A 14,146-nucleotide genomic window follows, 5' to 3' on the forward strand; every position below is an offset into this window, starting at 1 on the left:
TCAAGCTCCCATTGGTCAATGGGCGATTAAGGAGTGGTTAGCTGGCTAAGGAGATAAACATGACGCTGGAGCTCCTTCCTCAAAGAGCCATGTTTAAAAGTACATAAAAGAAACGGAAAAGGGGCGAGTTTGAAAAGCAGCAATGGTGGAAGTGTTCGCCGGCCGCACTCTGCTCAACAAAGACGGCGACTTTGTGGAGCCCGAGGAAGCGCTGAGGAACAAGGTGGTGGGCATCTACTTCTCTGCCGGATGGTGTCCGCCGTGCCGCGACTTCACGCCCGTGTTATGCGACTTCTACGCGGAGCTGGTGGAGGAGGGCGACCCCCCGGCGCAGTTCGAGGTGGTCTTCGTGTCTTCGGACAAGTCCACCGCGGACATGGTGGACTACTACCACGACATGCACGGCGACTGGCTGGCACTGCCCTGGACGGACGATTACAAGCAGTCAGTAACACGCACACGAATAAGTCGGGAGGGGATAAGAATTTCGAAGTTTGTTTTGTTTTTTGTTTGATTTTAATGTGTCTTTAATGTCTGTTTAAAAAAGGCCTTATAGAGGTCACCCTCACTTTCTTAATCCTAAACTCAAGAGCTGACTGCAAATCCTTCTGGTGCAGATGCTGTTTATACTAGAGATAGACCGATTGGCTTTTTTTCAGGGCCGATACCTATTATTAGTAGTCAAGGAGGCCGATATTCATTTTCAGTGAAAAGGAAAATATTGGCATCAAAATCTAAAGAAGAATTGACTCTTAACTTTGTTGTAACGTCTTTAAGCATGTTTATCGAACAATGTTTCAGGTTTGCATAATGGTGATTTTTTTAAAAAAATCATTATTACAATAAATTTTTGACAGTATACATCTGTTATAAAATTCTAACAAAAAGTTCAGGGAGCACCCAGGTTTGTCAGCATCTCTTAAAAAGGATAAAGGAAAAACTTAAGCAATAGCTCCATGTACTTTTCTACGGTAAATTTCAAAATGACGGAATGTTAAACAATCACATATCTTTTATTTCATCATATATTTCCACAGTTTTAAATTGATAGGCCAGCAGAGTTTTTAAAAAGGCCAATGCCAATATTTGTCAAAAAGCCAAATATCGGTGAAGATAATCGGCCTGGCCGATAATCGGTCCATCCCTAGTTTATACAGCCCCAAATTATACATAATACTGGTTATAGTACTGTCATTTGTGACCAGGATGTTTTACAGGTTTCTCAAAATTGAAATCAAGTGAAGAAAACCAATCCTCATATACATGTATATATATTCTTCTTTGCCATCACAAAAAAGGCAACCAAAAAGTACATTGATAAGCAACTCACTGATCCGATGTTGTTGTTGTCATCGCAGCGAGTTGAAAAAGCGCTACAACATTACGGCCGTACCCAAGCTGGTGATCGTGAAGGAGAACGGCGACGTGATCACGGACAAAGGCCGCAAGCAGATCCGAGACAGGGGCCTGGCCTGCTTCCGGACCTGGCTGGAGGCTGCTGAGATCTTCCAGAACTTTAAAGGCTAGAATGGTGTTTCCCAACCATTACTGAGCCATACACATATTTGATATTCGAAAAATCTCACGGCGCACGCTGATTATGTACCTTCTGCCAATCCAGTGCAAGAGCATTTAGTCGTCCTGCCTGTCACTATACTGGCAATAGATAGATGAACAAATATCATTTGTAGTAATTTAAAAAACATTTTCAGACCAAATAGGTGAAATTGGATAATTTCCCATGGCGCAATAACATGTTGTTATTCACTGGGCTAGGAACCAACAACAGGGAGGAGTGAGCCATAAGACTCACAGATACTACAGTAGAACGGGAGGATGGGGACACCAAGTAGGCAAAAATGATACAGTACTAGCATGTAATATGCACGTTATTGTTCAAAAATGGAAACTATTTTTTTTTATACGATAATCAGTAGAATACTCGGATTTTATCCAAATTTGATAGCTGCAGCCCAAAATCACACTTTATTTTAAATGATTATTTGTTGATGAAATATGCTGTATGACATTGTTTCTTTTTAAATTTCAAATATTACCATTTAGCAAAATGTAAAGTTCCAGGATATCTCAGAATATTTATTTTTAAAATTTCAAATATGACCATTTAGAAAAATGTAAAGTTCAAAGATATCACAGAATATTCTGTTAAAAGAATTTTTTAAGTTGAGTGTAAATGAAAGAAATTTTACACCACACTAATACTAGAACTTTTTGTATTGTCACAGATAATCCCAAACCGAGAATTAGACTTTTTTTTTTCTTTAATTATGTTCAATTCTACAACAGATTGACTTACTATGATTCATAAGCACAAGATAATGTCGATGACCTGCTTTACAATTGCACTTACAGCTGTTCCTAAAATTTTGGTTGACTTGTCTTAACTTGCAGCACGGTGTGGATTGAGAATGGATGGATGTTTATCTCCATGACAGGGACAGAATATTAGGAACAGCTCTACAAACCACAATAATAAACCTTGTAGAATTAATACCTCTCTGACAAACCGAGCATTTACATGTTTTTCTATGAGCTAATATTGGCATAAAAAAAAAGCCCAAACCACTGAAAAGATTGCTTTAGTTGTCTAATCCTATGCATTTTGAGAGGAAGCTCAGGCACATTTCTTTGCGCGACTTGTCATTTTTGATATGTAATCACGCATCCAGTGTCTACTTTTTGTAATGTTTATATGTGTTGAATAAAATAATACTCTAAGGGACGTGTCTGTTGGAGCCTGTGGTCATGTCTAACGGACAAACAATAGATTCCCTGTAGCCTCGTTAACACACACTCACGCGTGAATGTTGTTTTCAGCATGCGTGCTCATTCTAGTGCTGATTGCCTCCTGTGTGTGTTTGCGCTGACTTTGCTTTTGTCACTCCGAGCATCCAACAGGTGTGACAAGTCAGCACGGGCCATGCTCTCCTTGATGGCCTCTGTGGATTTATTTAAGATGCAGCATGTCTCCAGAGAACCTTTTAAATTAACTTCCTGCATCTGACAATATGCTGATGTTGTGTGTAATGAAGCACGAGCACGTACATGCAGTTTCCATCCTTTTTCTGTGGCGCTGGTGTGTATTGTGGGCACAAACAGAGAATGTCGACATGAAATCTGTTATATAAATAGGATACATTTTTCAAATATGTCTATTCTGTCTGATGATACTATGACGTCATTGCTTGTAGTGTGTTTCTGTTAATGACCACCCCGTGACGTCCAATATTTTGGAAATGAAACGTGTTTTAGCTCAAAACAAAACAAACCACGCAAAAACACAACACTGACTTCGAATCTTTTGAGAATGCCGCAGCAAATTATTTTAGTGGTACCAAATTCAGCCTGAAGATGGCGGTAATAATCTCTCCTGTTGGCTGAGAAGCGACAAAGGGGAAGAGACGAAGAGCCCAGTGTCGGACAGTCAACATGGCGTTCAATTTTGGTAGCGGTGCAGCTTCAAATCCTGCAGCAAGTAAGTGTTTTATTACCAAAATCAATACCTTAATTACTCATGGTTTTTTTTTTAAATACATATGGTGTTTTAAATACAGACATTTTGACGGTTTCCCATCGGTACTTTTAAACATCGGTTTGACTCACATGAACGCTAAGGCATGGTTTATCCATAGCCGGCCAGGTAACGATAAATAAGTGAAGACTCATTCTCTACTCCCTAATCACAGGGGTTTTATCCAGTGGGCAATTACATATAGTTAACTCATAATAAATAAAATTGAACAATAATCTTCCTTTTTGGGAAAAATAATCTTCCATCACTACTTGGACGCGCAATGATTACGTCATTGTTGTCGCACGATTGATCAACTACATCTTACTGAGCTTTCGAAACAAATTAAACAAATGAATACATTTCAATAAGATCATATTGTTTGAAACGGAGTGTATTTTACAAACATAGCACTTTATGTCAAAGTTTAATGTATCGGCTCAATGCACCATGGGATGTATTGCTTGACATGCGTTTTTTGGAAAACGTTCTCATTTGACTGATGATTGAGCTTTATGGTTCCACACAGGAAAGCTGAAAAGCACTTGAAAGTACCCCAAATAACACACTCGCATAAACTGACCTGACATGAGGGGGAAAAAAACACCCGAGCACTTAATGCCAACAGAAAAAAGTAATTAAACTCACCTTTTGGCTTTTACACACAATAATAAAGGTCAGACAAATTGTAACGGGAAAACAGACCAGGCCGAGTGTGCAACAATTGCATTCATGGACCAGTAACAAAACGCACACACGGACGAAAAAACACCATCAATGAATTAGACCTAACAACTGCAATATTCAACAAATAATAAATAATTCTGTATTAATTGTTGTGCACACAAAAACAGCACACATGTGAGTTTTTCAGAGAATAACGAAGGATATGTTCCCCCAAAAAACTGTGAATGGATGAATAGGTTTCTGTTGTGGCTAACGGCATGAAGGATATGCCTCGTTTGTGTGTTTAGTTGTGCCAAGCTCTTGGCATAACTTGACATATTCATAATATTTTCTTTGGTGTGAAGGCACAACTGGGTTTACATTCGGTTCGTTTGGTGCGAAGACCACTGCATCAACAGCTTTTGGTTTTGGCACCCCCGCAACCACCACCACGGCCGCTTCTGGATTTGGCAGTAAGCCTCCTCTTCTCTTGAACACTCGTGTACAAAATTTTGAGAATAAAGTTGAAGTACAAAGAAGACAAAATAGACATTTTCGTCATGTAATCCGAGCACACTTCCGGTCTTAGCTCTCACAGCTCCGAGTTTTGGCACAGCGACAACCACCGCCGCTGCACCTGCAACAGGATTTTCCTTTGGCGCCACCAGCACAGGTACGTTGCTGCACCTGTTTTAGTCCATTCTCTTCTTTCTTTCATCTCTGTATTAACACTTGTCATTTTAACTCCCAACTGTGTCGTTCTCTCCCTCCCGCTGCTCGCCTTTGCTGGCCCGTAGGATTTGGGGGGCTGGGAGCCGGAGGCACCGCGGCTGGTGGGTTTAGTTTTGGGGGTTTCGGCTTAAATGCCAACCCGGCGGCAACTGGTGCGGGCTTTAACGCGGGCTGCTTTGGCGCAGCGTCCACCGCCGGCACTGTTTTCAATTTTGGCAATAGCCTGGCTAGCACAGGTAGATGAAACCTCGTGAGTGATTTTTGAGTTGTGTAGAGAACACAATCATCCATGTGTCACATCTGTGTGGTGTCGTGCTTCTTCATGTCATGTGACGTCGTGCGATCTCCTTTGGATTCGGAGGAGACGATGTATGAGGAGCCGTCAAGGCCGTAATTCAGGATTAAACGTCCAGCCAACAAGTTGACACACTCTTCATACGTCGCAATTTAAATGTTAATTCCAACAATGACAATCAGCATAATCGCACGGTGCGCTTTTAATCATTTGTTTTTATTTGTTTCTATGATTTTTGTTGGGCGACCGGTCTTTGGCACAAAAAAGGTTGGCGGTGGCAGAAAAAAAAATCTCTTGTCGATTAATTGACTTTGACTCAACTTTCATCACATTATAGTTATTACAAAAAAAAAAAAAATCTGTAGTTTTTCAATTTCTACTAGTATGTGTGAGAGGTAATTTTGAATTATGTTTGACGGCCCCTTATAAAGTGTCAATGTGTCATCTACTTTAATACACCAATCTATGATAATTGCTTTCTTAGTGATTGCCCAAATCCATTTTTTGTTTGTTTGTTTGTTCAGGACATGCTTTCATTTCTCCATACAGATCCACATCATTACAATCATTAACATAATTGATTTTATCATGATTTAAAAAAAAAAAAAATAATAATAATAAATTTTTTTTTTTACATTTATTTTTGATCCTCAGGCGCTTTTGGTGGCTTTGGCACAACCACGACAACTGCTGCCGCACCAGGTTCCACGTTTAGCTTTGCGCCCTCTTCCAGCACCACAGGTAAGTGGAAGGAGAAGTCTCTGTTTGGCTTCTGCAGCCATCTTTCTGTCTGCATTCAGAAAATGAGAAAATGTCTCTTTACCGTGGCCAGCATGTCAAAAATAAATACGATGCGTTCAACGTGGCATGGTTTTGGCAGCTTTGTTTTGAAGTGGAACACCGACTGCTGCATTTTGTTCTCGGCATTCTTTTGTGTTCTTAGGAGGCCTGTTCGGCAACTCTCAAAACAAAGGCTTTGGTTTCACTTCTGGCCTTGGCACCGGAACAGCTGCCGGCACCACCGGGTTCGGAACTGGACTGGGAACCACCAGTCTGGGTGGGTTCGGTGGATTTAATCTCCAGTCCACTCAGCAGCAGCAGCAGGGTGAGCGTCGGTGACAGCCACGTGCAAACGACAGCGTCACGAAGTCATTTTAAATCAACAAAAGGAAAAGGAACGCCAAACCGCAAACACTGAAGAACGTGCAAACTCCTCACAGGAAGGCCGACTCAGAGAGTCGAACCTTGAACTTTGTAACTCTGAGGCAGATGTGCTCACCACTTAATCACCGCGCTGTCCGACAATTAATAGTCTAAAACAAGGATGCTAAAAAACACTTTGAATTGCTGGTGACATTCTTTATTTAAAGGGCAAGTCAATGCAAACTTGTTTTTTTTTTTTTTTCAAGAATATGTTCCCAGCAGGCCCACTAGTTGAAACATGGCATTCCGATAAATAATGCATTTGTGAAATAGGTGTTAATCCACCCGTTTTATTTATTTTTTAGCCATCTCTGGGGGCGGCCATTTTGTCTTCTGTCAACTGAAAATGACATCGCAACTGCTCACAACGACCAATCGGGGCTCAGCTGTTTTCTGAATCTGAGCCGCGATTGTCGTTGTGAGCAGTTGTGATGTCATTTTCAGTCGACAGAAGACAAAATGGCCGCCCGCAGATATGACTAAAAACGAGTGCATTTTGCTGCTTAACTTATACCCCACAAAACGCAAAATTAATCAGAAAGCCGTGTTTCAACTATTGGGCCCTGCTGGGAACATATTCTTGAGAAAAATATGTTTGGGTTGACTTTCGCCGCTTGAATTCTTTTTTAAAAAATGTATTTATTTATTTATTTTATACACTTGTATGACTTGTATTAGCCATAGTCACGTATGACTAAAGCGCCGATCCGCTCGTTTCTCACCAGGAGGCTTGTTTGGTCAGCCTGCCCAGCAGCAAGCTCAGCCCAATCAGCTGTACCAGCAGGTGACGGCTTTGTCGGCGCCCACCTTGCTGGGGGACGAGCGCGACTCCATTCTGGCCAAATGGAACCAGCTGCAGGCCTACTGGGGCACAGGCAAGGGCTACTTCAGCAACAGCAACGCCCCCGTCGACTTCAACCAGGAGAACCCCTTCTGCAGGTTCAAGGTAACGCTCTCTTGTTGGGCGGGGGGAAAAAAAGATCAATCAATACAAAAGTACTGTTTACAGTAAACAGATTGAACGGACTATCAATAGGCCCCTCGTGATTGAAGCCAGAGGGCAGCCATCTTGCGTTGCCACTGTTTCTGACAACTTCTGTTATTCTTCCCCCCCCCCAATGAAAATACAATTATCAATGCACGTCGCACTTCTCCCGGAATTATTTGTACAACCGTACACCACAAACTGTGGAATTTTCACCTTAGAGACAGAAAATAACGTCACAGAGAAATCAATGCATTCAAGTTAGGCGGGCTTAGCGAATGGCAATGCAAGATGGCCGCCGCTGGCTTCACCATATTATTCCATTCATATTTAAGTCCATGGGGATAGGGGCCCAAGCCCTGCTGCCATGAATAGTGAAAAACCACCAATAATTGAATTCCCCTCAAAGTATTTACTCCAAACTATGAATCGTCGAGATGAATCATGAACATAAAGTGAACCCCCGTTTATTGCAGGGGATACCCTCCAGACCCACCCGCAACTGGAAGGATCCATGATAGAGAGACATCAAAATAATATTTTTTTTCATTTTTATTTTTATTTTTACTTTATTATTATTTTAACCCTCCCACAGGCTTTAAAAACATTTTAAAGGTAACACTTTTGTAACAATTTGTAACCGCATTTTGACTCCAAAAATTAATTAACCCAATAAACTGTGGCTCTCCTTTTCCACATGAGGCGTTACCATAATGTAAAACGCTATTAAAAAAAAACGGCAACAATTGATTAAGAACATTATAGCAAAGTCACAAATTTTGATACACTTGGCAAACTTCGTACTGCCTTAACTCATTCATTTTCACTCAGACATTTTCAGAGCCTCTTTTACACTAACTACACTTTGAAAAAAAAAAATTGAAAAAAATATATAAATTAGTTCCTGGGATTTGAATGGCTGCACTGTGAAAAGACGAGTAACTTCGTCAATGGCAGTGAATGAATTACCGTCGATTGCAATTTCTCGATAGCCTTTTGGTGACATCTTGTTGCTTCGAAACTCACGACAAAAGGTTGCGCAAATGTTTGCAACTGGTGGCCGTTCACTGTCTTTTGCGCTCGCCAGGCCGTGGGCTACAGCTGCGTGCCCATCAGCAAGGACGAGGATGGCCTGGTGGTCTTGGTCCTCAACAAGAAGGAGGCGGACGTGCGAGTGCAGCAGCAGCTGCTGGTGGAGTCACTGCACAAGGTTCTGGGAAGCAACCAGACGCTCAGCGTCAACGTGGACGGCGTCAAGTCTCTGCCCAACGACCAGTACGTCTCACATGGACGCACACGGGGCGAAATTCTGACCCATTTTGACTGTTTGAAATCAAACGAGCTCTCGAACCAATTCGCCCGTCATCAAAATAACCACCGATGAATCTTATGATAGATTAGCTGTCGATTAATCGTCGGTCCTGCCCGTAGTGGTCCCCTGAGAAAATTCCGATTGGTTGCGTACGTCTCCCAGGACGGAGGTGATCATCTACGTGGTGGAGCGCTCGCCTAACGGCACGTCCAAGCGCATTCCCGCCTCCACGCTTTTCACCTACCTGGAGCAGGCCAACATCAAGGCTCAGCTGGCGCAGCTGGGCGTGGCCATGTCGGTCACGCGCACCGAGCTCTCGCCGGCGCAGCTCAAACAGCTTCTACAGAACGCCCCGGCAGGTGAGCGCGCGCACGCCCCCCCCCCCCGGCCCCGCCCCCCTTTTTGCCCGCCGCTTTTACCGAGACCATATTTGCGTCCGCAACAGGGGTGGACCCCATCATCTGGGAGCAGGCCAAGGTGGACAACCCTGACCCAGAGAAGTGAGCAACTTTGCTGTTGGTTTACCGTGCAAGCCGCAGTGCGAAACATCGGCGTCTTTTGTGGCCAGGTTGATCCCAGTGCCCATGGTGGGCTTCAAAGAGCTGCTTCGACGACTTCAGATCCAGGAGCAGATGACTAAGCAGCATCAGACCAGAGTGGATGTGAGTGAGCGCCGTTGACTAGGGTCGAACCGACGCTCATTTTATGTGATTCATTTTCCCACCTATTTTTTTTTTTTTTTTAACCATCAAGCAATAGGGCTGTGCAATTAATTGGAATTCAATTACAATTACGATTATTACGCTCCACAATTACACAATTGGCATAACCGTAAAATTTTTTTTATTAATATGCCTTTATATCCAACGCACTGTTTACACACAAGGAAATCATACTTGAATTCCATGACGTTTTCCATTTGCAACTTTTTAAAATATTATAACTCATTCATTGGCAGCGCCAGCCATTTTCGAGGATTTTGACCCATCTTTGAAGGCCCCCAGAATTGTGTGTTTTAGGACTATGTAGACATGGAACCTACCAAAAGAAAGATTAGACTCTCTTCTTTCATAAGAAAAAAGTTTATTTCTAGCATTTGTCATTCTTGAGTAATCTGCGGTAGAACATAGGCAAGTGTCACTGGAAAAAAAACTATATCTCAATTTATTTTGGATTACGAGCAAAACTGCGGCGCCGCAAGCACGTCATTCTTGGGTGCGCCGATGAACATGCGGACTTTGCAGATTGTCTCCAACGACATCAGCGAGCTCCAGAAGAACCAGGCCACCACCGTGGCCAAGATCGCCCAATACAAGAGGAAGCTGATGGACCTCTCTCACCGCGTGCTGCAGGTACGTTGCGTCACTTGCCGCCGTCTCGCCCGGCACTGGCCTTGGCCCTTTTCTTTTCGCGCTCTCGTCACGGCCGCGCTGTTCTTTCTTGCCAGGTGCTGATCAAGCAGGAGATCCAGAGGAAAAGCGGCTACGCTATCCAGGTGGACGAGGAGCACCTCAGGGTGCAGCTGGACACCATTCAGTCGGAGCTCAACGCCCCCACGCAGTTCAAGGTGAGCGGAAAGCCAAGTTTTAGCTAGTTGGCGTTTTCATGAAAGCGATTCAGCAATTGTGGCCCTACACCATCATTGTTTATCTTTTTTTTTTTTTTTTTTTTTTTCATAAACCTACCTACTGTGATCCTTAGCTTTTGGGGTCCTTATTTATACCTTTTACGTCAATGTAAATTAATACTTTACAAAAATGAAAAAAAGAAAATATTGATTAAAATGTACTCAAGTCTAAAAGGGAAATCCAATGTAGTGTTTTGTGTTCATTTATTGCTTCCACTTGCTGTACTGTTACTATTTTGTTATTTTGCTTTGTTACAGCTGTAGCTGTTGTGAAATGTGCTAATATAAATAAAATTGTATTGTATTAAAGAAGGCAATACTTCCAATGTGAGTGCAGTTATTAGGGCGCCAAGTTCAGGTCATGAGAGTTGGCGTGTTTACGATTGGTGAAATAAATACTGTAGACTTGCCACCAAGGTAAATGGCTAGCTAGCTAACTAGCATGGCTAGCATCGCCTCGTTTCCAAGTTACTTTACAAAGTGGAGCAGAGCAGTAGCAAGTCCTTTATTGTTATACTGCGTTTTATTTTTGTGAAAAAGAAATGTTGACAGGGCGCTAACGGCAATCGACCAACCAGCAGGAAAAGCATCCGTGCTACTTCCTGTTCGCCCACTTAGAAAACTCTTCCATATATGGGCACACTTGCACCGTAGCGCCGTTGACCTTGCGCTCTGCCTCGCAGTGAAAAATAAGTGCAGGGTGAAAAGGGCTTAAGTATGCATATGTCGCAAAGACTCGCCCTAACAACCCAGGCTAAACTTGGCTCATCCCAGGGACACCGAGCTTATCCATCGGCCGAGATGTATCACCTAGGAAGGATTGTACTACTCTTTTTATTTGAACTTTGGACATTGTATGAATGCTGTTTCATCCGCCAGGGCCGCTTGAATGAGCTGATGTCCCAAATCCGCATGCAGAACCACTTCGGGGCCGTGCGGTCGGAGGAGCGCTACAACGTTGACGCGGACCTCCTCCGAGAAATCCGACAGGTACGCGCCGGAAACCGGTGACCTCCATTTTCGGCCAAGGGGAGCAGCGTTCACGGTTAACAAAAGTTTTTTTTTTTTTTTTTTTTTTTGCGTGACTTCGCCTACAGCATCTAAAGCAGCAGCAGGACGGCTTGAGTCACCTGATCAGCGTCATTAAAGACGACTTGGAAGACATCAAACTCATCGAGCACGGGCTGAGCGACGGCGGACACGTGCGAGGCGGCATCCTCAGTTGAGCGGACGCGCCGACTCGTACATTTGTTTGCGGGACCCATGACTGACTAAAAGAAAGCTTCCAGGTGCCAAATAATATTCCCCGTCATTCATGTCAAATCAGAATATGGATGCGAGACTTTGAAAGCAGTTGTACATACGTCTTTGTGTTGCTTTTTATCTGCCGCTAGAACGTTATTAAAATTTCAACGGAAACTTTGAAAACCACTGGCCTTGCGTCTTTATCACGCCCATAGGCCCGCGACCTCATGTCGCATGTCCGTATTCAGACCCAAAACAAGAGCAATTTCGTCGGAAGGTGACCATACTTAGAGATCATTGTGATATTTTCCCATGTTGGATCTTGACAGTAACACTAAGCAGAAAGTGGAGGAAACCATTTATGTTTCCGAAAGTTATTTTCAGGATATGCCGCGGACCCCCTCAAGAATATACGGCGGGCCGCAAATGGCCCCCGGGCCGTGGTGTGGGCCACCCGGGTAAAATGGCCTCTTTTTGGAAGAAAGGAAGTGATGTAATCCTTGGCACAACCTAACACATACGTTAAGATTGTTAAACCCGTTTTTAATTATCGGGAGAAATTGGATAAAAGTGTAATAGGTCTCCTTTGTAAAAGTGGTTTGTACGTCCACTTATGAGGCGGATCGTAAAATATATAAGAATTAAAAGTGGATGCATTAAATGTACACGTGGCAGCGACAATGTTACAGGAAATCAAAGGAGAAGCTCTGTTGCCGAATGAACCCGGATTTGTTGGCTGCAATGTCACACATTTGTATGATGCAAGTATTGGCAAAGTGACGAAATCAAATGAGGAACAATCCGGATGCATGGGAGCTTTGATTTGAAACAATTGGAATGAACTTCCATTTGTTCCCATTCCAGTCAATTGTGATTCCCGGGTCCACCTTTAAAACATCTGACAAATGTGCCTTGAACATTTTTCTGGCAAAATGGGAAAACGAGAATCAAATAAAAAACATTTTTGGCCTCCAAAGACAAAGGGTGCTTTTAAATTTGAAATTTTACCTCATCTAAGGATTTTTTTTCTTCATTTATAAAAGTAGAAAAAAACAATAATAATATGAATACAAATGTTCTCCGATCGAGAATGAAACGGAGCAGAGAGAAGACCAAGTCTTATTTTATCTGCCCCCCTTCCTCCCCAGGATTAAGTTACAAAAAAACAATGTCATTTAATAACATTAATTACAAAAAAAAAATAAAACACATGCATACACACACGTTCTCAAGAACAAAAATGACAATGGCATAATGATCAAGCTAAATGAACATATTTCCTATTTCTTTAACATGCTGTCTTTAGTTATTCTTTTAAATGTGTTGTCTGATTTGGAATCTTTGATTTCTCGGTTCAGGTTATTCCATAAAATGATTCCTCTTACTTAAGGCCAGAATCTTGTTTTTTTTTTGTTTTTGTTTTTTTCTGTTCCTCTTAACTTTTGCTTGTTTTCTCCTTTTTCAAATCTTTTCTGAATGTTGGTTGGCAAAGTTTTGTATTCAGAGCTAGATCTGATATAATGTATCAAATTGCACCACGATAAAATATGTCGAGATAGGTATCGAATCATCTTTAATTGGGAGTGATCGTCTTTGAAGGAAATGCCACATTTACGATATTGGGCAAGTGAAAAATCAAAGTTATTGCATCATCCCCTTTTGAAGCGAGTCATACCATTTTCAATCAAATTGTGACGCCACTCAAGTGCACCCGATTCAATGGTTCGACTTTAAAATCAAACCGTCCTCGAGGTGCCGATTATAGGCAACGAGCTGTCTAATTTTCATGGTCTCGGTTTTTGTCAAACAAATGTATTCCCCCAAACAAAATTTGCATTGGAAGGAAGAGAAATAGCAAGTAGACGTGCCAAAATAGCCAAATCAAACTACAATGCATGAAGTTCTGGTCACAAATGAGTAGCCAGGGAACACTGTTATCAATTGACAAGATGAGTTTATTAATTTCATTTGTTCCTGTGAACATTTGTCACTTGAAGGTGACGTGCGCCGCTTTGATGTTTGCTTGTTGTGTAAGTCTCAAAGTGTGCTGATCCGGTTTCGGGCCGCATAATCTCCTTTTGCCTTTGTCGCGTATACGGCACCGATCGGCTTTGTGATGCGGCCGTGATGTCAGATTGAGGGTATAAAGCCGAGCGAGGCGGAGGCCCGGCCACACTCTTCACTCTTCGGCATCGTCAACGCTCAGGCTCGACTTTCTCCAGGCAGAAGCTTTGATTTGGCGACGCTCCCCCCCAAAAATCAATATCCATGACTTTTGAATTGTAGCATATTTGATACAACTGGTCGATAAGAGCCAATTTTCTAAAAATAAACTCGAAGCATATTGGTAACTGATTCATTCATTATTTTTCTCAAAGAAATTGTGTCATTCAAATTGTATTTTTTCGCACAAATTAAAAAACAAAACCAAGCATACTTGTAATCAAATGCTATTTTTCTCTCAAAAATAAGCATTTTTGTAATTTGAAAAAAATCTGCAACATTGAAAAAACATTTGTGATAATTCATTGACTAAAAAAATAAGTTAA

General features: G+C 42.2%; 2 protein-coding genes across 3 annotated transcripts; both read left to right on the forward strand.

The window, feature by feature from the left end:
- The first annotated feature begins 18 nt into the window (after positions 1-18).
- nxnl2 (nucleoredoxin like 2) lies at positions 19-2,743 on the forward strand. The gene is made up of 2 exons (XM_086053404.1): positions 19-444; positions 1,359-2,743. The coding sequence occupies exons 1-2, from the start codon at positions 143-145 to the stop codon at positions 1,525-1,527; spliced, it is 471 nt and encodes a 156-aa protein (XP_085909530.1). The 5' UTR covers positions 19-142; the 3' UTR covers positions 1,528-2,743.
- Positions 2,744-3,361: 618 nt separating this feature from the next.
- nup54 (nucleoporin 54) lies at positions 3,362-11,780 on the forward strand. 2 transcript variants are annotated; one of them, XM_086054450.1, is made up of 15 exons: positions 3,362-3,496; positions 4,564-4,671; positions 4,788-4,871; positions 4,996-5,166; positions 5,880-5,966; positions 6,169-6,330; positions 7,154-7,374; positions 8,501-8,688; positions 8,888-9,084; positions 9,171-9,225; positions 9,294-9,387; positions 9,970-10,077; positions 10,173-10,292; positions 11,232-11,342; positions 11,450-11,780. In XM_086054450.1, exons 1-15 carry the CDS (start codon positions 3,451-3,453, stop codon positions 11,576-11,578), a joined length of 1,881 nt encoding a protein of 626 aa, XP_085910576.1. In that variant the 5' UTR covers positions 3,362-3,450; the 3' UTR covers positions 11,579-11,780. The 2 variants fall into 2 exon arrangements, with proteins under 2 accessions (XP_085910576.1, XP_085910575.1); XM_086054449.1 differs by lacking the exon at positions 4,996-5,166.
- Positions 11,781-14,146: the final 2,366 nt, after the last annotated feature.

This window comes from Filicampus tigris, chromosome 15 (assembly GCF_054856515.1).
Source record: "Filicampus tigris isolate MCC_2025a chromosome 15, RoL_Ftig_1.0, whole genome shotgun sequence".
Taxonomy (NCBI): domain Eukaryota; kingdom Metazoa; phylum Chordata; class Actinopteri; order Syngnathiformes; family Syngnathidae; genus Filicampus; species Filicampus tigris.